Source organism: Meriones unguiculatus, chromosome 2, assembly GCF_030254825.1.
Source record: "Meriones unguiculatus strain TT.TT164.6M chromosome 2, Bangor_MerUng_6.1, whole genome shotgun sequence".
Lineage (NCBI taxonomy): Eukaryota > Metazoa > Chordata > Mammalia > Rodentia > Muridae > Meriones > Meriones unguiculatus.
This window is the reverse complement of record NC_083350.1, coordinates 111,305,704-111,333,159: the sequence shown is the minus strand read 5'-3', so window position 1 is coordinate 111,333,159 and position 27,456 is coordinate 111,305,704. Positions and strand designations below refer to the sequence as shown.

Here is a 27,456-nt window from a genome sequence, read left to right as displayed (position 1 = left end):
ACCCATATTCCCCTTCACTTTTCTCTCTCTCAATTCATGTGCTCTTTTTAAAGATCCACCGAGTCCACTTTTATTTCTATAACTAACAACAATGTTCAGAAAAGTAGCAGAATTAAAAATTAACCTGAAAATCATTAGTCTAAGATGATCATGTGGTCTCTGTCTTTGAGTCTATGTAAACATGTTTGTTAAACAATTCATACATCTCTGGAATGACAATGATTTGATTGCAAATCATCTTGTTGATGTGTTCTTGATTTGTGAATTTTACATTTATATTGGCCAGGAAGATTGGACTATCATTCTTTTGTTGTTGTTGTATCTTTATTTGGTTTTGGTATTGAAGTGATAAAAGAGTTCTTCAGAGGTGGTGTGTCCCTTTAATTCCAGCACTTAGTAGGCAGAGGCAGGCAGATCTCTGTGATTTTGTAGCCGGCTGGTCTACAAAAACCACAAAAAGAGAATTCTTCGTAAAAAGAATTTGGAACAGTTCCTTTTTTATTATGGAATAACTTGAGGAATATCGGTGTTAGTTCTTTATCTCATTTGTTCATCAGATATTTGAAACTTATATTTAAGACTTTAACATTTATATCTGTTTGACCTATATATGCATCTATTTTATTCTTTACAAAATCTGTTGTTTCCAATAACATATTTAATTGTTCTTTTTCTTCTCTTTCCTCTCTCATGTACTCTCTTTCTCTCTCTCTTTCTCTCTCTGTTTCTCTGTCTATCTCTCAGTCTTCCCCCTGTGTTGTGCATGTATGCCCCTGGGTCAGGGGTTTTATACACACATAATGGAAAATAAATATGAAGCTCACACAGTGGGCTAACAAACAGGTGTTTTTCTTTTATTTTATTTTTCTTATTGGTTATATTTTGTTAACTCTGTGTCCCAGCTGTATCCCGCTCCCTCATTCCCTCCCAACCCCACACTCCCTCCGTGGTCTCCTCCCTGCCCCTTTCCAAGTCCACTGATAGGGAAGGACCTCCTCCCCTTCCATTTGACCCTGTTTTATCAGGTATCTTTAGGGCTGGCTGCAAATCCCTCCTCTGTGACCTAACAGGACTGCTCCTCCCCTGGGGCGGGGGGAGGCCAAAGAGCCTGCCCTTGAGATCCTGTTAGAAATAGTCCTTGTTCCCCTTACTTTGGAAAACTACTTGGTTACTGAGCTACCACGGGCCACATCTGAGCAGAAGTTCTAGGTTATATCCATAGATGGTCCTTGGTTGAGTGTCAGTCTCAGAAAAGACCCTGTTCCCGGATATATTTGGTCCTTCTAGAGCTCTTATCCTTTCCATATCATACTAACTCCCCTTCTTTCATATGATTCCCTGCACTCTGCCGAGGGTTTGGTTATGAGTCTTAGTGTCTGCTTTGAAATACTGCTACATAGAGTCTTTCAGATGCCTTCTGTGGTAGACTCCTGTCATACGTTCAATGCACATGCCATTTGTCTTTCTAAGTGAGGATTTATTATCTTCGCCCGTGTCTGCTTTCTTGATTATCTTCTTTAGGTGTGTAGATTTCATTATGTTTATCAGATCTTGTAGGTCTATATAAGCGTGTATATACCATGTTTGTCTTTCTGCTTCTGTGATACTTCACTCAGAATGATCTTTTCTAGATGCCACAATTTGCCTGCAAATTTCATAATTTCCTCCTTTTTGATTGCTGAGTAGTATTCCATTGTGTAAAAATACCACAATTTCTGTATCCATTCCTCTGTTGATGGACATCTGGGTTGTTTCCAGGTTCTGGCTATTACAAATAAAGCTGCTACAAACATGGTTGAACAAATGTCCTTGTGTACTTGAGCGAATTTTGGGTATATACCTAGGAGTGGTATAGCTGGGTCTTGAGGTAGCACTACTCCTAATTGTCTGAGAAAGCGCCAGATTGACTTCCAAAGTGGTTGTACCAGTTTACATTCCCACCAGCAATGGAGGAGGGTTCCCCTTTCTCCACAACCTCTCCAGCATGTGTTGTCACTTGAGTTTTTCATTTTGGCCATTCTGATGGGTGTAAGGTGAAATCTCAGGGTTGTTTTGATTTGCATTTCCCTAATGGCTAATGACTTTGAGCATTTCTTTAAGTGTTTCTCTGCCATTTGATATTCCTCTATCGTGAATTCTGTTTAGCTCCGTTCCCCATTTTTTAATTGGATTACTTGGTTTGTTGCTTTTCAGCTTCTTTAGTTCTTTATATATACTGGATATTAGCCCTCTGTCAGATAAAGGGTTGGTGAAAATTCTTTCCCAATCTGTAGGCAGTCGTTTTGTTTTGATGACATGTCTTTTGCTTTACAAAAGATTTTCAGTTTCATGAGGTCTCATTTATTGATTGTTGATCTTAGAGCCTGTGCTGTTGGTGTTCTGTTCAGGAAGTTGTCTCCTGTGCCAATGAGTTCTAGTCTGTTCCCCCACTTTTTTTTCCAACTGATTTAGAGTATCTGGTTTTATGTTGAGGTCCTTGATCCACTTGGACTTTAGTTTTGTGCAGGGTGATAAATATGGATCTATTTCATTTTTCTGCATGTAGACATCCAGTTGGTCCAGCACCATTTGTTGAAGATGCTGTCTTTTTTCCATTGAATGGTTTTGGCTTCTTTGTCAAATATCGAGTATTCATCGGTGTGTGGGTTTATTTTTGGATCTTCTATGTGGTTGCATTGATCCTCCTTTCTGTTATTTTGCCAATACCATGCAGTTTTTATTACTGTTGCCCTGTAGTACAGCTTGAGATCAGGGATGGAGATACCTCCAGATGATCTGTTGTTGTACAGGATTGTTTTGGAGATTCTGGGTTTTCTGTTTCTCCATATGAAGCTGAGAATCTTTTTTTCAAGGTCTGTAAAGAATCGAGTTGGTATTTTGATGGTAATTGCATTGAATCTGTAGATTGCTTTTGGCAGTATGACCATTTTCACAATGTTAATCCTACCAATCCATGAGCATGGGAGATATTTCCATCTTCTGATATCTTCTTTGATTTCTTTCTTCAGAGACTTGAATTTTTTCTCAAACAGGTCTTTCACTTGCTTGGTTAGAGTCACACCAAGGTACTTTATGTTATTAGTGGCTATTGTGAAGGGTGTTGTTTCCCTAATTTCTTTCTCAGCCTTTTTGTCTTTGGTATACAGGAGGGCTTCTGATTTTTTTGAGTTGATTTTGTATCCTGCCACTTTGCTGAAGGTGTTTATCAGCTGAAGGAGTTCTCTGGTTGAATTTTTGGGGTCGCTCATGTATACTATCATATCATCTGCAAATAGTGACACTTTAACCTTTTCCTTTCCGATTTGTATCCCCTTGATCTCCTTTAGTTGTCTTATTGCTCTGGCTAGGACTTCAAGTACTATGTTGAAGAGATATGGAGACAATGGGCAGCCTTGTCTTGTCCCTGATTTCAGTGGGATTGATTTAAGTTTCTCTCCATTGAATTTGATGTTGGCTATAAGCTTGCTGTATATTGCCTTTACTATTTTTACATATGTGCCTTGTATCCCTGATCTCTCCAAGACTTTAAACATGAATGGGTGTTGGCCTTTGTCAAATGATTTTTCGGCATTTAAGGAGATGATCATGTGGTTTTTCTCCTTCAGTTTGTTTATGTGGTGGATTACATTGATGGATTTCCTTATGTTGAACTACCCTTGCATGCCTGGGATGAAGGGTATTTGGTCGTGGTGGATGATATATTTGATGTGTTCTTGGGTTCGGTTTGCAAATATTTTATTGAGTATTTTTGCATCAATGTTTATAAGAGAGATAGGTCTGAAGTTCTCTTTTTTTGTTGGATCTTTGTGTGGTTTAGGTATCAAGGAGACTGTGGCTTCATAGAATGAGTTTGGTAGTGTTCCTTCTGTTTCTATTTCAACAGGTGGTTTATTCAGAATGTCCTGTGGGAATCACAGATGAGAGAGACGAGAATGTGGATGTTTTGTAGTAAAGAAAGTAGAATGCTTCAGATATATTTTTATTGGAGGTTGTTGCTATAAGAACATAGTGGGGAGTAGACTACTTTTGGAGACAGCTATCTCATTAGTTTGAAAAGCACTTGGAACATTCTTCAGTGAGTCTTACATAAGGATAAAAGCAGGAAAGCTGTCAGTCTACTGATAACTCTCGACAGCCTTTGGCTAATTGCTTAGGTTTCGATTCAGCTTCCTAGATTCTTCTCTGAGGAGGCTGTGATCTGGCCTTTGAGACTGGTTGTTTCAGCTGTGGGTGATCTCTGTCTTTGAATACAGTCTGACCGTTTTGTGTATTCTGATTCTCGGTATGGCAAAACTATCAATATAATTAATGTTATAAAACATGTTTAGTAAAAACTGTTCTAAAATTACCTTTGCAGTCAAATTTGTCTTTGTATCTATATTTTAGGTTATAATTAAATGAATCCACTTTTAAAATCGCTTTAATAACTTGTAGAGTTATACACAAAACATAAATCCTATTTTTATTTTCTAATTGTTTCCTGTTAGATCAGATTAATTTACTTTAACAATAATTTAACAATTATTGTGAACCATGTACATGGTTCAAACTCATATTTAAACAAACATTGCTTTTTCAGAGAATTAAAGGCTTTTATTGTTTTTTTTTTAGGTAGGGCCTTTGAACTCACTGTGTAAACTAGACTGACTTCATTCTTTAGATACAGTCATCACCTCTAAAGTGTTGGGAAATTCAGGCTTCTTGGGCATAAAATTTAAGATTATATGTAACCATTTTAAAAATTAATTTTATAACTTTATACTTTATTCATAAATGTTAGCAATCATATATACATATGTATTTCAGTATATTCATGCACCTCATTGTTGCTTTTATACTAATGTAACCCAAACTAACTCTCCAGCAAAACATAAAGATCATCTATTCTCTGGAATTTTATTGTACATGGAACATAAGCTGGAGAACTCCTCTATTCCAGAATTATTCTAGGTCCTGACTATTTTTAATTTCATTATTCAGTGCTGAGTTTACTTTTTTCCTGAAATTAATTTATTTAGGGCCATGATACCATCTTCTTAGTATGGCCATCTAAATACACTGGGGTTTTTCAAAATGAGTGTTGTCTTACTTTAAACATAATGATTAGAAAATGAGCAAAATTGACCTTTTAAAAATGTCTTTATTCTTGGTTCAGAATGGGTCCTAGAGGAATTGTCAGATAATTGATTGGTTGACCTACATGTTCAGTAGAGGGAGTATTAAAGATTCTTCTCTGCTTACCACAAAGGAAGTCTCGGGAGATTCATACACATGTGGTCATTTAATTTATCTTGCAGTTGTACATGTCACAAAAAGTTCAAAAAACAGATTATTGAGCCATTAAACTAAGTTCTAAGATGTTTTATCTTCCTAATGGGACAACACAGAGAATCTGGTTTAGGGTTTGATCTGTAACCCTGCATAACATACTTCACATTTTTGTTCAGGCAGTTTGGAAGGGCTTTATTTTACGAAAGAAACTGGTGACTGCCCTAGAGGCTGTGAGGAATGAAGAATCTGGAGAAGAATACGAAGAAATAGATTTAGAGGACTTTACATATAATGAGGTAAGTGCCAACTAAAACAAACAAATGTTGCTCTTGTAATACTTTTCTAGACTGTTTTAAAACTAACTTTAGAGTTGATAACTGCAGATATGGTAGGTGATAATCAGCCTTGAATAAATTCTAGCCATTTTAAATATTCTGAGCCACTTTTTAAGGTGGTTATAGTAATTATGTCTGCTACCTTTTACTCTCTTAGTTTGCAAAATCTATAGAGGGGCAATAGAATGCCTACCAGACATGTCCTCTTGGGCCTATTATCTGAAGATTAGTGTTTTACTTCACCACAGCAGAAATATTGGGATGAAGCTTTGGTAGAACACTGTGATGTCTTTGGCCTTATTCAGGTTAACACCTGTCCTACCAATGCCCAACCAACTTTTAGTCTGAGATGTAGTAAAGTAGGGCTATAGGTGGCAAATACTTGGCCATCTATTCTTTTATCTCCTTTAAATGCAAAAATTCCTCATCTCTTATACATCATGACTGTAATATGCTTTAAGAGAATATAAAACCCCCTGTTTATTTGTGCTATAAAAATAATAAATAGGAAGTTGCAGAGGTAAATAATTTATCGATTTTGAACAATATTGAGCAGTGTGAAGGTATTTCCTACCATCACTTTTCATCCTGTCTGGAATATGAATTATCTGCTTTGCTCTTTGTGAAATGTATCCACAGCGTATGCCCTACATGCTCAGAACTTGCCTCATGCTCTCTTGGTTATTCTGCCAATTGTTGCATAACTAGATTGTGTTCAAATTAGGCCTATTTCAAACTGTAGTTGGAAATGCAAAATTAATTGTGCTGATAATTTTATCACACTATATTAGAATGTTTTTCCTGTTTTGAACTTCTTTTATTTTTATTTTTTATTTTTATTAATTACACTTTATTCACTTTGTAGCCCTCCATAAGCCCCTACCTCCTCCCCTCTATATCTCACCCTCCCACCCCCTTCTTCATGCATTCCCCTCCCCAAGTCCACTGATAGGGGAGGTCTCCTCTTCTTCCTTCTCATCTTAGTCTATCAGATCTCATCAGGAGTGGCTGCATTGTCATCTTCTGTGGCCTGGTAAGGCTGCTCCCCCCTAAGGGGGAAGTGATCAAATTGAGGCCAATCAAATTATGTCAGAGGCAGTCCCTCTTCCCATTACTATGGAACCCACTTGGACACTAAACTGCCATGGGCTAAATCTGTGCAGGGGTTCTAGGTTATCTCCATGCCTGGTACTTGGTTGGAGTATAAGTCTCTGGCAAGACCCCTGTGTTCAAATTTCTGGTTCTGTTGCTCTCCTTTTGGAGTTCCTTTTCGAGTTCCTTTTCTCCCCAGATCTTACCATTTTCCACTTCTTACATAAGATTCCATGCACACTGCCCAAGAGTTGGCCATAAGTCTCAGCATCTGCTTTGATAGTCTGCAGGGCAGAGCCTTTCAGAGGCCCTCTGTGGCCGGTTCCTAGGTTGTTTCCTGTTTTCTTCTTCTTCTGATGTCCATTCTCTTTGCCTTTCGAGATGGGGATTGAACATTTTAGTCAGGGTACTCTCTCTTGATTAGTTTCTTTAGATGTACAGATTTTAGTAGGTTTATCCAATATTACATGTCTCTATGAGTGAGTATATACCGTATGTGTCTTTTTGCTTCTGGGACAGCCCACTCAAGATGAGCCTTTCCAGGTCTCACCATTTACCTGTAAATTTCATGATTTCCTTATTTTTCATTGCTGAGTAATACTCCATTGTGTAGATGTACCACAAATTCTGCATCCATTCTTCAGCTGAGGGGAATCTGGGCTGTTTCCAGCTTCTGGCTATTACAAATAAAGCTTCTACAAACATGGTTGAGCAAATGCCCTTATTGTGTACTTGAGCCTCTTTTGGATATATGCCTAGAAGTGGTATGGCTGGATCTTGAGGAAGCGCTATTCCTAGTTGTCTGAGAAAGCACCAGATTGATTTCCAGAGTGGTTGTACAAGTTTACATTCCCACCAGCAGTGGAGGAGGGTTCTCCTTTCTCTACAACCTCTCCAGCATGTGTTGTCACTTGAGTTTTTCATCTTGGCCATTCTGATGAGTGTAAGGTGAAATCTCAGGGTCCTTTTGATTTGCATTTCCCTGATGGCTAATGACATTGAACTTTTCTTTAAGTGTTTCTCTGCCATTCTATATTCCAGTTTTGAACCTCTTATACATAATTAATAAATTAAACTTTATATTCACTATGTGTGTATATATAGTAGAACATAGTAAATACAGGGCTTGATGTTAGCCACGGTTTCATGTACCCATTTAAGGTCTCAGATCTTATCTCATCTCAATAACTCCATCAGTAGATTCTGATTCCATGGTTGCATTTGAAAGTAGTGACACATCAGTGAGAATTAGTTATTTATATTGAGAATATTTTTTCTAATAAGTGTCCATATATTTTGAAAATAAGTTAACTATTTTCCAAAAAATATTCATAGCTTAGCTGAAATATCATTATAGTTTAACTACCATTATAAATATCTGGCTGCTTATTTTCAAAAATAATTTAGCAAATTTTTGAAGATATTATATGAGTGAATCAGAACCTCATTGAATCAAATATATTAACAATTAACTCGAAACAGAAAATGCTACTTCATGATATCTTGTATCTATGAGATACCATGTTCTGCTCTATTACCATAATGCCAACAGAAAAATACAAACTTCTTGAGATATCTACATTAGAAAAAAATTATGAAGCTTTCCTTTATACTCCTCCTTTGTAGTTTGGTTAAATATATTTCTAGGTGTTTGGTATGCTTGCATATTAAAGTCAATTCCATAAGCTGAATTCATTTTCACATGTTAATCTTCTACTCAGGCACTTTGCTGAGATTACTTTGTAATTTTAGTGGATAATCTGTCTAAATTTCTAAATTCCCTATATGTACAATTATGTCTTCTACAAATAACAAACTGTTTTCCTTTTTTAATATTTCTTTTCTTACATGTTTTAACATTTCTTGCTTTATTCTCTTACTATGTTCATTGCAGTTTGAATCATAGTGATCACAGCAAACAACTATTTTTTTCATTTAATATGAAATCTTTTAACATGTGGTCTCTAAGTAAAATGATTCCTATTTGCCTTCTACAGAAACTTTGTGGATTAGGAATATATTACCTTTCCTAACGTTTACAGATTAAATTGACAGTGTTGGTGGTGATTACATGTTATTTTAATCCTATCAAATAGTTTTTATATCATATATATATATATATATATATATATATATATATCATTGATTTCCTAATATAAAATCCTTGAGTAAATCAATATCTTTATAGTGCAAGAGCTTCACTGACTGAACTATTTCCCAGGACAAACTGTGATGAAAATCTTGAGTTCCTATTCTAGTTTTCTTCTGTTTTAAAATAACCTTCTGTCTCCCTCGTGATCTGTGAGTTACCAAGGAAACTACTAAAATCTCTTGTGGCTATGAGGATTTTTTAATAATTTATTTAATTTTATTTTATGTGCATTGGTGTGAAGGTATCAGACCACTTGGAATTGCTTATGGATAGTTGTGAGCTGCCTTGTTCATGCTGAGAGTTGAACCTGGGTCCCTTGGAAGAGCAGACAGTGCTCTTAACCATTGAGCCATCTCCTCAGCCTGGCTATGAGGATTTTTAAAGAAAGTTTAGTGTTGTTTTTCTTTCATTTTTTTATTAATTACAATTTATTCACTTAGTATCCCAGTTATAGCCCCTTGCTCTCCCCTCCCAATCCCTCCCTCCTTCCCCCTTCTTCTCCTATGCCCCTCCCCCAATGCAATGATAGGGGAAAGTTTAGTTTTTGTATGACAATGAAGTCCTCATATTTTGAGGCTTTAACAATTAAATCATTCTATCACTGAATCATTTGTGATATATTTTCCCATTTTACAATAGTTTCTTTGCTGAACTAATTATTTCAGATATTTTCTCTGAAAATATATCTATACAGATATCTATACAGATATCTCTACCTAGTTATTTCTCTATTATTGTTTTGTCCCATTTGTTTTATATGTTGTACATTCAGTTTTTAAGCTTTCCTGTGACCCCTCCTTTCCCCTTAGTGAAGTATTTTTGCTTTCTTCGTGTCTTTGCTTCACTTACTTTTTTACTGGTTTTTGGCCTTGTCTGTTCCCTTTATTTTTCCCTCAATAACCATATGTCTAACCATATGTCCCCTTTCTCTACCTGACAGGGCCTACCCAACACTTATTCTACTTTTGGGAGATTTGAAGGACTGTCAATTACTTTTAAGTTTGCTTTCTGTTTTTGTTGTTGTTGCTTATGCTGGGCCTAATTGTCTTTAAATTTCAATGCTTGTTTTGAGAGAAGTTAAGGCTTCTTAACTGAGTTCTGAGATTCTGAGCACTGAGCCTCATATTTCCATAGCACGTACATTATTTCCTAAAGTTAGCTCCAGTTTCCAAACTAAATGTTGATCCTTTAACCAACATCCTTTCTCCTCTCTCTAACAGATTCTACTCTATCTCTTCGGGTCAACTCATTTAGAGTTTGCATAGATAAGTACAATCACAAAATCTCTATCTCTATTTCTCTCAGTGCCCTATTGCTTCATCTGTCTTGTTGAGACTGGTGGCCTCTGATTTCTGTTGGCTGATACCATCCTGTTCTACATTGTCTACTCAATGCTGGATATTTTAGTTTATTTCATACCATAACTGTGATACCTAGTGCTATAATAAACATGCAGCACAGCTATTTATTTAGCATTGATTTAATTTCTTTTGGATACATCTCAAGTAGAGGAACTGTAGGGTCAGTTGATCTATTTTTATAGTTCTATTAATTTTACAGAGATTTTATGCTGTTTCCCAGTACAGATTATAGTAATTTACTTTCCTTCCTGTAAAGAAATTTTAATTCAAAATATGGCTGAATTTTATGCTCTGGCAAAATATCATACCCTAAGACCTTCCAGGTTTGTATGATCCAGCTGGAATACTGACTTGCCTTAAATTCCAGGAGACAGAGGCAAGTAAATCTCTGAGTTCAAGTCCAGCCTGGTATACAGGAAGTTTCATATAAAGAAAAGGTTAGGTCCTGGCTTAGTGGTACATGTCTTTAATCCTAACACTCAGGAGAGAGAGACGTGCAGATCTCTGAGTTCTAGTCAGTTCTGTTCAAGTTGAGTCAGTGAGCTTATAGGCAGTGCAGTGGAGTTGAATTGGCGGCAGTTCAGTTCCTGGCGTTTAGAGACAGATTTAGTGGGGAAGGTTTACAGAGACAGGTTGAGGAGATAAACTAGACACAGGTGAAGACAGAGAATGAGAAAGAGCCAGAAGATAGAACAGAGTGCTAGAGTTAGTTTGAGGCCAAGCAGAGCAATTCATAAGCTGTGGAAGCCCATTTGAATCAGTCAACTAGGAGAGGAGTTTGAGCCAGAACAGCTGGGTTGAACCAGCCAGCTAGAGTTTAGAAACATCTAGAATGGGTGAGCTTATTCAGCAGTAAGTCTCAGAGGCCGAAAACATTCTAGGATTAGAATAGATTGTAAGGAAGCTAAAGGCTTCCAGGACCAGGCCTAGGTTAGCAGACAGGCAGTAACCTCAGAGACAATTACATCAGGTTAATAAAAGCTATGTTTATACCCTCCATTAATATGAGAAGCTCATTCTTCTTGGCATGCTGTTCTAATGCTATCATGCCCCTTTTTGTTAGTAGCCATCTTTTCTGCATACAACGTCATGTCATTGTGTTTTTATGAATATTTTTCTGAAAATACTAATGTTGAGCATTTTTCATATAATTGTGTTGGTCATTGGTGTGTGTTCTGTGTGTTCTTTTGAAGAGTATCTGCTCAGACCCTTTGTTTATCTTCTTTGAAGTCAAGCAATATATTTTTCATTGTGTATGTTTGTTTGTTTTTCAATTCCTAAGTACTGATCTTAGGGTCTTACACATCCTAGATATAAATGCTACATACATATTCCTGGAAAGTTGTTCTGGTTTTCTGTTTGTTTACTTGTTTGTTTACATTTTAGCTGCAACTCCTTACCAGGTCCATAGTTTGAAGATTATTTTATTTTATTTCATTTTTTATTTTTCAAGACAAGGTTTTTCTGTGTAGTCTTGGATATCCTTGAACTTGAACTGTAGATCAGGCTGAACTCTAACACAGAAATTTGCCTGCTTCTGCCTCTTGAGCGCTGGGATTCAAGCGTGCACCACCACGACCTGTATACAGATATTTTCTTGTTTGTGGGTTTTCTTTACTTTCTATTTTATTTTTATTTATTTATTTTATATCCCTGTGGTGGTCCTCTCCCTTCCTTTCTCCCTTTTCAATCATAAAGAGAGAGTACTGCTTTGGAGTACTGCTTTGGAGTACTGCTTTGGAGTACTGCTCTGTAGATTACTACTATTGGAATATAGAACAATTGCTATAGAGAGAGCTGCTATAGAGAGAATATCTATATAGAATGCTGGTATTGAGTACTGCTACTGAGTACTGCACTAGCAAGTTCAGCTGTAGAGAGTAGAGTACTGATACTGGAGTAATGCTATTGGAGTATCACTAGAGAGAAAACTGCTCGAAAGGGTACTGCTATCATAGTACTGCTACTGTAGTACTCATATAGAGTAGCACTATAGAGACAGAGAGGGAAAAAATCAAACTAGACTTCCATAGGACAAAAGAAAATGGACTGGCTTGACAGGTGCATACAAAGATAGATTTTTAAAAAGCTACAAGATTAGTATAAAATTCATGCCAGGCCTGACAGCACCAGGTGTCTTCCATATCCAGTGGTCAGATGACATGATATCTTTTCCAAGTTGTCATCCTTTCATTTTCACATCTTCTCTACATTTTAACCATTTCCTTGACAGCTAGTTTTCAGCAACCTGTGATCTTTCCCTGAATAAGTGTGCATTGCCACTCAAAAATTTAAATTTTTGAATCTAAATTTTGTCAGGAATTTTATGCTGAAGTACAATTCTTTTTTGTTGTTTTTAAGGTAGTCATCAATTATTTTTTATCATTTGTCACGAACCAGACAGACCATTCTGATTGTAGAAGTCAATGGGAATTTACTGGGTTTTAGACATGATTTAGCAAGTAGATAATATTATCTGGTTATATATGTTACAAACAGTTTGCAATATCTTGTTTTCATAACTTTCCCAGAAATATCAAAGCAAATGCCCTCCATGTCTCAACTCTTTCATTTCAAACTCTGACCCACAATCACTTGTTTCTTTTCACTGCTACTTCCCCAGAACTACAGCATTCTTTCTGCACTGCCATTTTCTTATCTTACTATTCTAAGACATGGGAAAGGAAAACATTAAAGCTTCCAGTGAGAGTACTCTCTCATGCAATCCCTTTCTCTCTCTTCTATAATGCTCTATTTGGGAATTTTCACATTTGAATTAATTTAGTTGAAAACTAAAATCTGTATGTTTGTTGTGTGCAACGTAATTCTTTAAAACATGTCTTCCTGGTAGAATTAATAAGTTTATTGTAAAAAAATAAGTTTATTGTCAAATGCAGTAACCAATATATTTAAACTCTGTCATAAGAATGGTTAAAATTCTCTCAGAGATGTTTAATAGATTGTTACTTTTGAGAATCACCACATAATTCAATAGATTTCTTGAATTACTTCTCACTTCTCAATTGCAACTCTTAATCTCAGTGTAACTGTGAGATAGATATTTGTAATTTTAATAGTCCCTACATAATAGGAAATCCTATAAAATACTTAATTTGGTACAGTTGTTCTGTTCTCATGATGTTGGAAGAAAATGAACTTGATTCTATCTCCTAAGTGTAATGCCAAAGTAAGTGTGTTGTTTCCAGGCCTACCAATATTCACTGTGTCTCAGTCATTCAAAGAGCAAGGCCCACTGAACTTGTATGAATTGAAAGCTCTGTTAATATTTCCTCAAAATATTATCATTCTAATCTTCAAAATGTTTCGCTGTTTTACAGCTTTCTAAATGCTAATCAGTGTTTTGGTGATCCTTGTTCATAAAGAATCACAGATGTTTATTATAAGATACATCATATAAGACATCCAAATTAAGTAAAATTCATATAATTATATCTTAGATATACAAAATTTATATAACTTCATTGAATAAAGAATAAACTTGTGAATTGTATAATGGAACATAGATACATAGATGATTTGGGATGAAAAGGAAGGAGTTGCACAGTAGAAATTTCACACTTGAAGTATAAATTAGCTTTTTTCCCATTTGAAGAGTTGTGTTGTAGAATAATTACATCAGAAATTATATATATTTTTTCATTCTTACAAATTTTTCCTTTCTGTCCACCCCCCCCAAAAAAAACTTCTGATTAAAAATTAATGCAAACCCTGGCTTATATGTACTACTTAAGGAAAATGGATTCTAATATATTAAAAATATTGTGGTTTTAATAACAATGTTTAACAGGAAATGTAACTTGCACCACAATTAACTAAAAGCTGATTTATCTTGGTTACTCCAAGACTTATATGAGAGTAGTAACGAATGAGTACTCAGAACAACATTTACTTCTTTTTAAAAGCAATCAAATATTAGCTCTTCCCTTAACCAAAACGTGTGGATGAAAACCCTCATCACGCAGTTTATAATGAGTGCCTTCATCAGAGACATAGCCTCCCATTATAACAAACAAAACGTTCCTATAAACAAAAGTCCTCGTGGGCTTTGTGAACATTTGTGATATCCTGTACAATTTTAAGAAAACTCGCTAAAGGTCTTCAAGCTAACTGTTGTCCATCCGAATGCCGTTACTTGTGCAGGGTATCTTGGAGAACGAATGGCCAGCTTTAGATTCCACTGGGTTCCCTGCACAAACACTGCCTCTCTCCAACCAGCTGCCCTGGCCAAAGGTAACATGTCATGGAAACTTATGAGTGCTCGATCTTTGCTGGCTTCTGAAGGTTCTGCTCTGCCATGGTGATTAATAATACAATTTATTGACTTGAAAAACATAATTACTTTTAGAAGCCTTTGACTTCCTCTTCATCCCCAGATGTAATTTTTCATGTAGCTTTTCTTTCATTTGCTCTTTATTTTTTTTTTTCTTTACTTTGGATTTCTTTCAACGCTTTATTTCCCAGTAGCCAGAAAACCCTGATGTGCCTCAGCTGCACGTTTGGCAGTAGACTAAAATCACTCGTTGGCAGCACTTTAAACCTGCAGAAATACATTTTTACTTCTGAGAGGCGGCAGCTGAAGATCCTCAGCCAGAGGTCAAGGGACTGCAATATCTGTTATTTATTTGATAATCTTTGAAGTTTTTGTTTTCGGAGATTTTTTTAAGAGCTTTGCAATTAATCATGTTGTATATGTGAGCTATACCAAAAAGCATACTCTTCGTACCATGTAACCCAAGAATATTTAGGCATGTTCCAGAAATTATGTTCGATTATCGTTTTAACGTTGTAATACATTTCCCTTTGAGACTGCTCAGGCTGCCACATGTTAGGTAAGCACACAGATGCTGGAATTTTTTAATTCACTTTACATTTATTTATGCTTTTAAAATAAGACCCCTCAGACTTTGAAACATGGTGAACCTTCACTTACTGTACCAACTCGTCCAGCTCAAGCATGGCTAAACAATGAGAAAGAAAACGTGTTTTCACCAGAACACACACAGTTAAGTAGCAGGTAAGCTAAGTTACTCTCTAAGATGGGCACCAACTTATGAATGAGAAAGGCAAAAGTACCCACCCCTTCTAAGAGTAGAACAACCATGAAAATAGACATTAATTGACTTGTAAAAGATGGAACTCATGTAATGTTAAAATAGGAAAATAAGTGTTCAAAACTGTGTGGAAGCGATGCATTAAAGCAGCAACAAAACTTACATTTTGGTAAACATATTCACGGCTTGACAGGTAGAGAGGAGGACTAAAATAAAAACCCCAGTACCACAGTCCTTTCAGCAAAAGGATTGAAATATGCTCCATGTAATTGAAATGTAAACATTTTAAATTAATGGCAGACTTTTATTACTTTTCAAGATAAAGCTCCTCTGTAGCTTAAATAGGTTTTATTTCCAAGTTTGAAGCAACATGAACAGCCTGTAGTTTTTAAAAGAGCTGATGTACTTGTGTTGATGCTGTTCAAAAACATGCATTTCTGTTAGCAGATCAGAAAACAAAACTTTATCCTGGACCCCTGAATCAAAGTCTAGTAAGAAGAGTTTACTACAATCTGAAAAAGAAGAAAAAATTTCAGAAGAATGGTAAGTCCTCCGTTTTACACTAAGAAATTGAAAGATCTTGGCTATCTGAGGCAGATATATTTTGGAATTCAGTAAGTCACTAGTCTTTAAGAAACTGACTTTTGAAATTAGTTAGCTTTATTAATTAGGATTACAATTCAATGTTTGTAATTCAAACATGTACATTTACATGTATGTCAATGACTAAATATGCTTCAGTTATCTTAAATTTATCATTTCAATAGGGGCTTTAAAGACATCTCTACAGCTCAGCAAATGCTAAAGAGAGCACAGAAAATGAAATCAAAAAAATTAAGGAAAAAATTAGGTAAGTAATAGACTGAGCAGTAGCTGTGCTTGGTATTGACTAATTTTTTAAAATTGTGTTTTCTATGTATATTTAATATGAACAGAAATTAGTGCACTGGTAAGTACGTCTAAGATAATTAACCATAAACTCCTCAATTTCCAAAGAAAATTATGCTATCATATTTAATGATATAATTTGCCCTTTTATTTTTAAAATAGTCCCTGTTTCATACACACTGGTATTGACTTTTCTGTGTCCTGTGCACTGTGGCAATTATGTTATAATTTGTCTCTGAGTTGGTGCATTTGGAATGTTGATTTAAAAACCATCCACTTCATGTGCTCATTGCTCTGTATGCTCTTAAATTGCTTGGTTATTCAGTAAACCGAATACATCAGTTTGTTGAAATTAGCTATAGAGATTCACACATGAAAAGAAACACTATTTCATGATTTTGAAAAATTTGTAAACATTAGAAGGCATCTATTTTCTCTCTACTTGTGAAGCTATCCTACAAATCATTTATCTTTCTTTGGAAACTTCTACTCATTTTCATATCCATGATAAATATAGAGATATAAGGCAAAATTAGGAAATGGTTATGATTTTATATCTTTTAAAACTATTTATAATTATCTCCCTAGTATATTTAATGTCTGTCTTTGTGATATCATAGGTTCAGGATCTTCATAAAAGGCACATGACTCTTCTAACTTTGTTACAAGTAACCAAGAAAGAAATCTGTTTTTATAGCTCAGAAATTACCTGTTTGTTTTGTTTATTAATTTCTGAGTTATATACATATATGTAGTTTAAAATCTATATTAAAATAACAAAATACTTTTAAATAAATCAAATGCTTTTCATATCAGTCACTAGCCATTGATAAATTAATGGTAACTCATTTTTTAGTTTTTTAAACATCTAACTTTTACCTCATTGTGATATTAGTTATTTTAATTTCTATATTCTATCCTTTTGAGGATACTGTAATTTGAATACCATTTGTCAAATACATAACATTGAACATTTAAACATTTTAAAATGGATTTAAGTAAGTTTCTTGTTTTCCCCTCATTTGTGCCTGCTACCCACTCATTTTGTAAGTCTCTATGAAGTTCATTTGCTGTGGACTGAACCATGTTATGGCAACTTCAGTGAAAGAGCAACTCTGAAGCCAGAAGTTTTTGAAGCTCAGTCAGGAAATTTGGAATGCAATACAGTAAATAGGGCTGTTCAATAAACTTTTTTAATGTCTTCTTTGGCTTATTTTTCTATCCCTCTACATGAATTTCAAAAGGAGCTGTTTCAAAAATAATGCAAAAATATATTGAACTCCCGAGCCAAGTTCAAAAGCAAAATAGGTTGAGAACTGACCCGGCCAATTTTCAACAAGTAATAGCCTATTTATTTCTATGTTTCAGCAAATGATTCAGCAATCAATATCTGCATTGATTTAACTTTTTCTTTCTTTCTATTTTATGTATTTGTTTTAAATTTGTGCTCACAACTAGATGTAATTAAACAAAAAAGTTTCTTCTGTCAGTCACAAGGGGGCATGATAGGGTCAAAAATGAGAAGGGAAACCCACAGTCAAATATTGTAACTCCATTTTAACTTAGTATTCTGGCAATGCTGCATAGGCATGATGTGTTAAACAGAAGCTGTGGATGAAAACTGTGACTCTTTAAATGGAAATCGCCAACTAATCGCACAAGCCCAATAGCCTTTTTCCCACGGTATGAACATGTAAATCTCTATGTGATGTGTTTGTACATTTTGTACATCAACATATGAGGTTCAAGATGCAAAATCAATTTGACTTTAAAATCTGAATGCCAAAATTTGGAATTTAATGACCAGCCTTTCACGGTTCTCATGGCTTTCCTCTATGCCCTCCTCACAGCAAACATATCAGTTGAAATAAGAGGGGTTACAAATGAGAAAGAAGAGAAAACCAGAAGGAACTTCTTGAGAGATCATATTTTATCTTTTATTAAGTTCACTTACACCATTTCTGTCTGTGAGTAAATTATTTAAGACTCTGTACTATAGGGTTTTTTTTTAAGCTTAAAATTTAGATCAAATTCCTGTTGCCATTCCAGTTTTCATAACTCAACTGCAAATGTGTCATAAATTTACTTGAATATGAGCATAATTTAAACTTTTAGCCATTGATGTTCTAAAAGAATACTTAAGTATTTACTTAACTATCCAAATTCTGCTTAAACTGAAAAAGTTTTAAACTGAAAGTCTAAATATTAAGTGTACCTTGTATGGAAACCTTGTCAACATGAAAATTTGGAGCCATGAGAGGGCAGCATTGTCCACAAAAGTGCTGTGGGACTTACTCCTGTTGACTGAGATGATTGGGGTGGGAAGAGTGTCAGAGACAGGTTCTATGAATTCAAGAGTCAACAGGATTCTGTGGGCTAACAAAGCTTTGATCATCAGGGAATCCAAGCATACAAGTAGGGTATGGCAGCATTAAATATCGATCATGAAAAATATAAACTAAGCTGCTGGTCAGGGGAAATCACTTCATATTTCCTGTTCATACATTTTACATACTTGTATTGGCCAAGGAATATGAATCGATACTTATTTACTGTTAAAATGATAACATGGCAGCTGCAGAAAGTCTGGTTTTTGGAGAAAGTAGTGAGTGAAGGAATAAGTTTCTGAGAGAGGAAGCCAAGTACTGAAGCAGTAGATTAACTGTGAAGCACAGTTGAGGAGCCTTTATTGGGAGCAAAAAGTGTGGACAGTTGTTAGGGAAGCTCCAGTCCTGACGAAATCTGTCTGCAGAACTGAGGCCATCTGCTTTAAAGAACAGCAGGACCCAGTTTCCTACACAGCCGAATTTACAGGCAGCCGGCACAGGTCTGGTTTGCTTCATCTTACTTCTTTGATACAAAATATCAGAAGCAGAAGAGGAAAGAATGGGAAGATGGTGGAGGAATTGCTTGCTGTCTTGATAAGAAGTCTAAAATTGTGGGAAACTGTCATGGTTTGCTTGGTTATGTTTGGATTGCTGTTGTTGTTTTATGTAATAATTGTTTCATCTCCTCCCCACCCCTTTTTGATTGACATCAGCTAGAAACAATAGTGACTAGTCCTGCTTTGTATATTGTCTGTCTGTCTGTCTGTTCTGCTGCCCTGTAAACAAAAGTAATTTCAGAATTTAGTGAGCAGAATAGGAGTTATCAGACACTGGAGGAGTTTAAAATTCAGCACTGCAATGAAGAATACCATATGTAAGGCGAGAGCCCCACGTCTATTGAAAACATGCAAGGTCAATAACCTGAGGGTAGTGAGCATATTTGGGCGTAACACTAGAGGAGTGGGCTGGGGAAAGTGAGTGGGTGGCTGGTTTTGATGCCTAGCACTCCTCAGAAGCTCTAAGCGGAACATTTGGGTGCATAGAAGCTGGTAAAGTATAAGGGAAGAAAATGTAGAACATAGACATAATACGTGTTTCTCTGTATCAAATTTATACATGCTGAATTTAAGTCTTTGTAAGTAAAGAAAAAGATGAAACAAAAAAGGTTAATTTATTTTTGATGCAAGGGTGACACAGGATAAAAATGATCCATCCGCTTGTTTAATTCTCAATAATATTGAGTATATAATTCTTGTTCAGTAGGTATTTGCTGGCTTTATTTCCATGAAAAACAGCTTAAGCCATTTCATATCATTAAATCATATCTTAAAAGTAAGTAATGTAGAAAAATTTTAAAAGGCTCATTTTAGGCATGGTAAGCAGTTTATGGGTTGTGAGAAAGGAGTCTTCAAAATGATAATATAGCTGATGCATTTTTAAGTGAGAAGAATTGACAAAAATTTTAGCAAAATGAGATTTACTTAAGATTTATTTTATTTACCTCAAAAATTCTAGAATCAGTGAAAATTTTAGTCAAACACTACTTTGTTGTGCTTCCAAAAACAATATTAGAATTCATTTTGAACTGTAAGCAGTTGAGTCTCTACCTATTTTACATTAAATCTACTAATACACCTGACACTTGACTCAACATTAAAGTTATTGATAAACATTTAATACTCTATATTTATGGTTCTGTGAGTCTTTAATCAATTGTAGACTTATATCTAGGAAGTTAAGTTTAAATTAGTGCCTAGTATGAATGTACATGCGGTGCAAATGTGGCTCAAGAGGGCCGGGGTCTATCCCAAGAACTGTTCAATTAGCAGTGTTTTCCACATGGTGCTGGCTTTAGTGGATGCAAGTCAATGGGATTATGGATGTTCACTATGTTTTCATGCTAAGAATAGGCAACATGTGACAGAGGATTCCTGTCTGAAGGCCTTGAAAGGACAAGAGATCATTGTGTGAATGTGTAAAAGTGAATCCTAGACTTCAGTCGATACCCATAAGATGTTAGCCATGAAATATTTGCCAAGGAGAGCTGTATATGGGAAGTAAAACTAGCCAGAGAGAGGCATGTTATAGGAAGCAAAGGTAGAAGGAAAGATGCACTTAGACCTTTGAAATTAAATTACTGAACATCAGAAATTAATCACAGGATTTGGTCTCTGCTTTGCTGAATTCTGGTCTTGATTTAAGTCCAGTATTTCCTTGCTATGTCCCCATTTCTCCATTTTGGAATAGTAATATATATTCTGTGCCATTGTATGATGGAAGTATGTAATTTGGGTTGTTATTTTACAAGAGATTACTATTAAAAGATTGCCTTAAATAAATAGAAGAGACTTTCAACTTTCAAACAGTGTTAAGACCATGAAAGCCAGTGAAAATATTTGAAGTTGATTCGGCCAGGAAGTTGAATGTAGTAGTTTGAATTGGAAGTATCCTCCATAGTGTCAGACATTTGAACACTTGGTTCCATTTCGTAACATTGTTTGGGAGGCTTAGGAGGTATGCAAAGCATATGGGAAAGCAAGATTTTATTTTATTTTTAATTTAATTTTTCTTCACAATTTATTAATTCCCAATTGAAGCCCCCTCCCACAACTCCCGCCAGTCCCACCCTCACTCGCCCTTCCTCCTATCCCCTTCCCCTAGACCACTGAAAGGGGGAGTTCTGCACTATTGCCATCTGTCCATAGCTTGTTAAGTCTCATCAGTACTACTTGGATGATCTTCGTCCATGGCCTGGCAAGGCCGCATCCCCAGGGGCAAGTGATCAGAGAGCAGTCAACTGAGTTCATGATAGAGGAGTTTATGCTTCCTTCACTCAGATATCCACAGGGCGACTGAGCTGCCAATCGGTCACATCTGAGGTCCTCTCTATGCGTGCATGGTCCTTGGTTGATGTATCATTCTCTGCAGGACCACTGGGCTCAGATCTTTTAGTTTTGTTGGTCTCCTTGTGGGGCTCCTCTCCCTGCCTTGCTGCTCTATTCCCACCCCTCTCTTCCTCCATAAAACTCCCTGTAATCTGCCCAACGTTTGGCCCTGAGTTTTACCATCTGCCTCCATCCCATGTTGGGTGAATCCTTTCAGAGGACCTTCTAGAGCACGCTCCTATCCTGTTTCATCTCTTCCATTGCTTCTGGTGTTTATCCTGTTTGTCATTCTGAATGAGATTTAAGCATCCTATCTAGGGTCCTCCTCCAGATCCAGTTATACCACTCCTGGGCATATACCCAAAAGATGCTCCACCATTCAACAAGGATATTTGCTCAACTATGTTCACCATAGCTTTATTTGTAAAAGCCAGAATATCGAACAACCTAGATGTCCCTCAGTGGAGAAATGGTGCAGAAATTGTGATACACCTACACAATGGAATACTACTCTGATATTAAAAACAAGGAAATCATGAAATTTGTAGGAAAATGAATGGAAATAGAAAAACTACAGTATCCTGAGTGAGGTAACCCAGAAGCAGAAAGATAGACTTGGTATACATTCACTTATAAGCAGATATTAGCTGTATAATATATGATAGCCATCTATAGACCTAAAGAAGCTAAACACAGAGGAGGATCCTAGGGAGGATGCTTGTATCTCATTCAGAGTGGCAAACAGGATAGACACCAGGGATGAGATTTTAAAACGTTGCCTCTTTCAGTTTGTTCTGTCTGTTTTGTGCTTTTGCTTCAAGGTGTGAGCTCCCAGCATCCTGCTCCTGTGGCCATGGCTACTGTTTGTTCCTATGACTCTGCTCTGCCATCATGAACTCACTTCTCTCAGGAACCACAAGCCAATAATAAACTCTCTCTTTCTTAATTTCTTGAGTTGCTTCTGATTTTGGTATCTTATTACAACATAAAAGTACAGATGTTCAGCATGAAGAATTTGCATCTTTCATGCAGAAAACCCTCGGTTCAGCCCCCAGCAGCTCACAAAATTGGGCATACTTGTACCTGGTTGAAATCCACTAAGAAGGTAGAGGCAGGAAGTTTGAACTCAAAGGCTATCCTAAAAGTTTGAGATTAGCCTAGATTATTTGAGGCCATTGTCTTAAGGTAGTGAATCAAAACTGAGACTATAGAAGCTGAAAAAGGATTATGCAGGTGATGGATATTGTCATGGAAACCATGTTACATCAATGATACAATGGCTATAAAGCATAAATCACAGAACCAAATGCATAAATGAATTCCATTTGCATACCTGAAACTTTCTTTAGATATGCTTAAAGCACAGTTAATGTGTTTTATTGACAGTGGTAAGGCGTACTAAGAAAGAGAAAGAATTTTTTAATTAATTTTTTTTTATTTTTTTATATTATTTGCAGTTTATTCACTTTGTATCCCAGCTGTAGCCCCCTCCCTCATCCCAACCCTATCCTCCTTCCCTCATCTCCTCCCATGACCTTCTCCAAGTCCACTGGTAGGGGAAGTCTTCCTCCCCTTCCATCTGACCCTAGCTTATCAGGTCTTATCAGGACTGGCTACATTGTCCTCCTCTGTGGCCTGGCATGGCTGCTTCTCCTTCGGGGGTGGGGTGGTCAAAGAGCCAGCTATTGAGTTCATGTCAGAGAAAATTTTTAAAAGTACCGTTTACAACAGACAAGTATACTTAAAGTGGAAAACAGAGTTTGCAATTGAAAATGTTGGATCCATCTATCTACTATATGGATCACCTTATTCTGTGAATGATTGATGATTTTCCAGTAATTTAATCATTTGAAAATGTTGCTGTTATTTAGGTTGGCTTACCCTTGCTTGTGACATTTACTTTCCTACGCTTAGAAGAGCATGTATTTTTGTCATTACATATTCTGTATCAACTTTCACACTCAAAGTCAATGTTGGAAAGACTGTCAGAGTGCAAGATTACTTTTTTCATATCCATACAACTAGTAAACATTGCACCTGGGCTCTGGCTCAAAATACAATGCACACAGAATGATCCACGAACTGCTTTCTTTCTGGGATCCCTTTTTACCACCTGGCTTCCCTACTTGTCTATAATCTAAGCCTTGGAGTGATATTTTATTCACAGTGATATTTCTAGGGACTTTTACTATCCGTTTATTTCCCCCATGTCAAATTACCACAATTTTTGCTTCTTATCATTATACCTTTACAATTTGAGTTGAGTTTTAAATCAGTTTAAAATGATACAATCAAAGCGTTCTGAGACTAATGGATATTTATAATGTAATGCTCTATAGATATTCCTGGAAAATAAAATTACTTTAATGAATAAATTTTGTGTGGCATACCTTCTAAATAATTTACATGTGTTAAATGATTGGCTCTGATCAGCACTGTGATGTAAGTGCTCTTGTTATCCCTGCTTCATTTGTACATATTGAGAGTGCTATTTTTCCAAGAAAATTTCAAATAAGGAACTGACACATGTTTTTGTTCATAATTTTGTTCACTTGAATAAAAGCTAGCCAATGATGGATCCATCTACCTATTTTGCATATTAAATGATTTGCCAAGAACATAATTATTTTAAAATGTTGAAATAGTTTATGGTGACATAGATGTGTTTGTGTCGTCGGTCGAGTTCCTACTCTTACATGAGCATGAAACATTTCCCATACTGTTTCAGTGCTTACATGCAAAGTCAGTTTTGTTCAGATTGGAAAGAAAAGACAGATTGGGAAATCATTGTGTTCACATACATACAAACAATGAAAGTTGGAATGGATATCTACCCCAGTTATATAGAGTTCTAACTTCTGGAAGCAACATAGATCTAATAAGAATGGAAGAAGAAAGATTAAGAGTTAAACTATGACCATGGGGAACCACAGAATTATGACATGATCTGTGACATAAGCTCATGGATAATACCCCCTCTCATCAACTTAGGTTTGCTTTTGGTATCCCTTTATAGTTGGCTTATATAACATACGCTCCCTGTGCTATAGCAATCTGAACATTTATCATTACTGTTAATTCCTAATGAAGTTTGGTAGAGACTTCTAATTATTATAATGCCTTGGGGGGGGGGAACTCAGAAAGTAGCCAAACGTTGTTAATTGAATGCGGTGTTTGTAAACCCGTAAATAAGCCCAGTGGGGCTCAGTTCCTGCTAGAAGCCTGCTAGGGACTGACAGGCTGCTCATTCCAGAGCACCTTTTCAAAGATGTCCTTTCTCCTCTCAATCTGCAGTCCAAAACTTACTACTTTAGCATCAAACTACAAATGTGCTTTGGTATTTAGGATGATTAAAATATTGACTTGTCTGTTTGATCTATTTAATACTATTACTCTAAATATTAACTAAAGGGTTCATACTCTTCTTGACCTTTTCCAGATAATATAGTAAAAGACACGTGTACCACCCCAAAGTGGGTTGTATGTAACCATAGTAAAAGTGCATACTTTTTTATTAACTTTCATCTTCTGGTACTTACTTTATTACTTTCTCATTCTTTAGTCAAAACATCTAAATAATGAAGGGCCATATCCGTTTTTTTCACATTCCATACAACAATTTGTTATTAATGAGAAATTACAAAGCTCTACATTCACAGGGATTCACTTTGTAATATGCTAGATTAATACAATTTCTAATTTTAATAAATATAGAAAGTATTCATATAACTTTTTTGTTATGTAAATTCATTAGTACAAAAGAGAAAACATAATTTTACTCATGAAATTATTTTTTCTATTAGTTATATGTTTCCTAACTGTCGTGTTTCCATCTCACATTTATTATCACTGTATAGTTTATCACTGATATATCGACTATATTGACTACTCTGTTCATCAACAGATTTTTCTATTTCTCAGAGCTCCATAGAGTGTGTATAATTGTTACTAGCAGTGTGAAGAAAAACTATGGTCATGTCAGAGAAAGAATAACCTATAGTTGGCATTTCCTGTTGTCTTTTTCCATCTAGAACCCTCTGTGCGACTAGCATTATTCAAAAAAAACAGAAATAAAGTTCTGGTTACAAAGTCACCAAAGAAGACACAGCTCAGAAGAGACAGTTACATTGAAGGTAAGATTTAATGAAAGGCACCAAAAGATAAAAAGAAGAAATTATTACTAAAATGTTTTCAGTCTTCATAAGACCTAAAGTACACATATGAAAGATACATATGTAAACTATACATGAATAAGAATCACATATATTTACCAAGATTAACACCTTATCTATCATGCTGAATATTAGTATATTTTTCATTTGTGCCTTTTATTTTTTTCTAAAGAAGATTGCAATATTGTATCATCAGTGTTAATACTGACATAAATTTTTGCAGGTGCAAATTATATCTTCAATAGGTAAGATTGATCACATGCTAAAATGATATTTTAATATAGTCAGTATGATCAAATTTCGTTTAACAGTACAAATTATACTTTTATTTAAAATATTTTTCCTCAAACTAGAAAAATCTGTTGATTAACAGGAAATATTCTATATCCTAGGCAGTCAATAGTAAAAGCTTTCTCAGTTTTAGATTTAAGGTTTTCATATCTAGTTGACTGGTTACATTTCTGATTTTGGTATGCAGAAGACCTATACACTTAAATTATTAGACAGAACCACAGTGTGACTTAACAGTTTTACATCTGTTTGTAGTACTAACATTTTTATAGTTTATTCAATTTTACTTTCTTCTAATACTTTATAACAGGGGAAAAGGAATATATTTTTTAATGGAAAGTAACTATTATTTTCTATATCATTTATGTAATAAATCTTAAAATACATACATCGCTCATAGCCTGCTTAAGAATGGGTTCATTGTTATTTGCATCTCATTATGATTTTGAAGTCAGTGAATTATTATTATTATTAAAAGTAATTATAATAATTGTTATTATTATTAATGGGTGTAGGGTTAGAAGACATGACATCTGGAGTTTTTGTGAATGACTGTAACAACAAACATATTTAGAAAGACATGTAAAGCACATATGGCAGTTAATTGAGTTTACCGCATTAATAGATTATGGCATGTGTACATGTATATTGTATGCACATCCATTATACTATTTTAATATTTACAATTTGTCCATGGTACAACAATTTCAAATTGTGTCCATTAAAGGAATCAACTCAATATTGGTGAAATGTGTTTGTCTGGGTATTTTACTTTTCTTTTTTTCCTAATCCTAAATATTTTGAACTTCAATTGAAACACTGAATGAGTATTGTGTATATATAGATTTTTCTAACTAGAGGTTCATAGTTATTATGTTTATTAAAGGCATTTTATTTTAAAGAGTGAGCTTGACAATGATGGCTCTACATGAAAAAAAATGTACAGATTTTAAGAAGAGTTAAAGATAATATGCTTGCTGTCGTCCACATTGAACTCCATGTTGTCTTATGGGCTGCTCGGAACTCAGCCTGCACTGAAGTGTATGTTCAGCAGTGCAGAGGACACCATAGTTCAAGCAGGATGACCCACTGCAGCTGCCCAGTCATGGCTACATTCTTAAACCAAGTTTTTTGAGATAAAACTTGTTATATAGTGTACTTTTTTTTTTTTTGAGGCTGTATTTAGAGCACTAAGAGCAATTATTATTTTTTTATTATTTATTATTTTTTAATTTTTTATAATTTTTATTTTTATATTAATCACAGGTTATTTACTTTGTATCTCAGCCATAGCCCTTCCCTCACTCCCTCCCAATCCCACCCACCCCCCCGTCCCTCATCTCCTCCTTGTCCCTTTCCAAGTCCACTGCTAGGGGAGGTCCTCCTCCCCTTCCATCTGACCCTAGCTTATTAGGTATCTTCAGGACTGGCTGCAATGTCCTCCTCTGTGGCCTAGCAAGGCTGCTCCTCCCTCAGTGGGGGAAAGGAGGGAGGTCAAAGAGCCAGCCATTGAGTTCATATCAGAAATAGTCCTTATCCCCTTTACTAGGGAACCCACTTGGATACTTTGCTACCATGGGCTACATCTGAGCAGGGGTTCTAGGTTATAT

The 27,456-nt window shown here is 35.6% G+C and overlaps 1 protein-coding gene across 3 annotated transcripts in view; it reads left to right on the top strand.

Annotated features, from left to right (window-relative positions):
- Lrriq1 (leucine rich repeats and IQ motif containing 1) overlaps positions 1-27,456 on the top strand; it is a 211,703-nt gene that overhangs the window by 75,772 nt on the left and 108,475 nt on the right. For all 3 annotated transcript variants that reach the window (XM_060377971.1, XM_060377970.1, XM_060377972.1), the window contains exons 17-22: positions 5,448-5,567; positions 14,373-14,462; positions 15,125-15,246; positions 15,731-15,826; positions 16,051-16,133; positions 25,415-25,516. In XM_060377971.1, the coding sequence (XP_060233954.1) occupies positions 5,448-5,567; positions 14,373-14,462; positions 15,125-15,246; positions 15,731-15,826; positions 16,051-16,133; positions 25,415-25,516 (613 nt within the window). The remainder of the gene's footprint in view (positions 1-5,447; positions 5,568-14,372; positions 14,463-15,124; positions 15,247-15,730; positions 15,827-16,050; positions 16,134-25,414; positions 25,517-27,456) is intronic.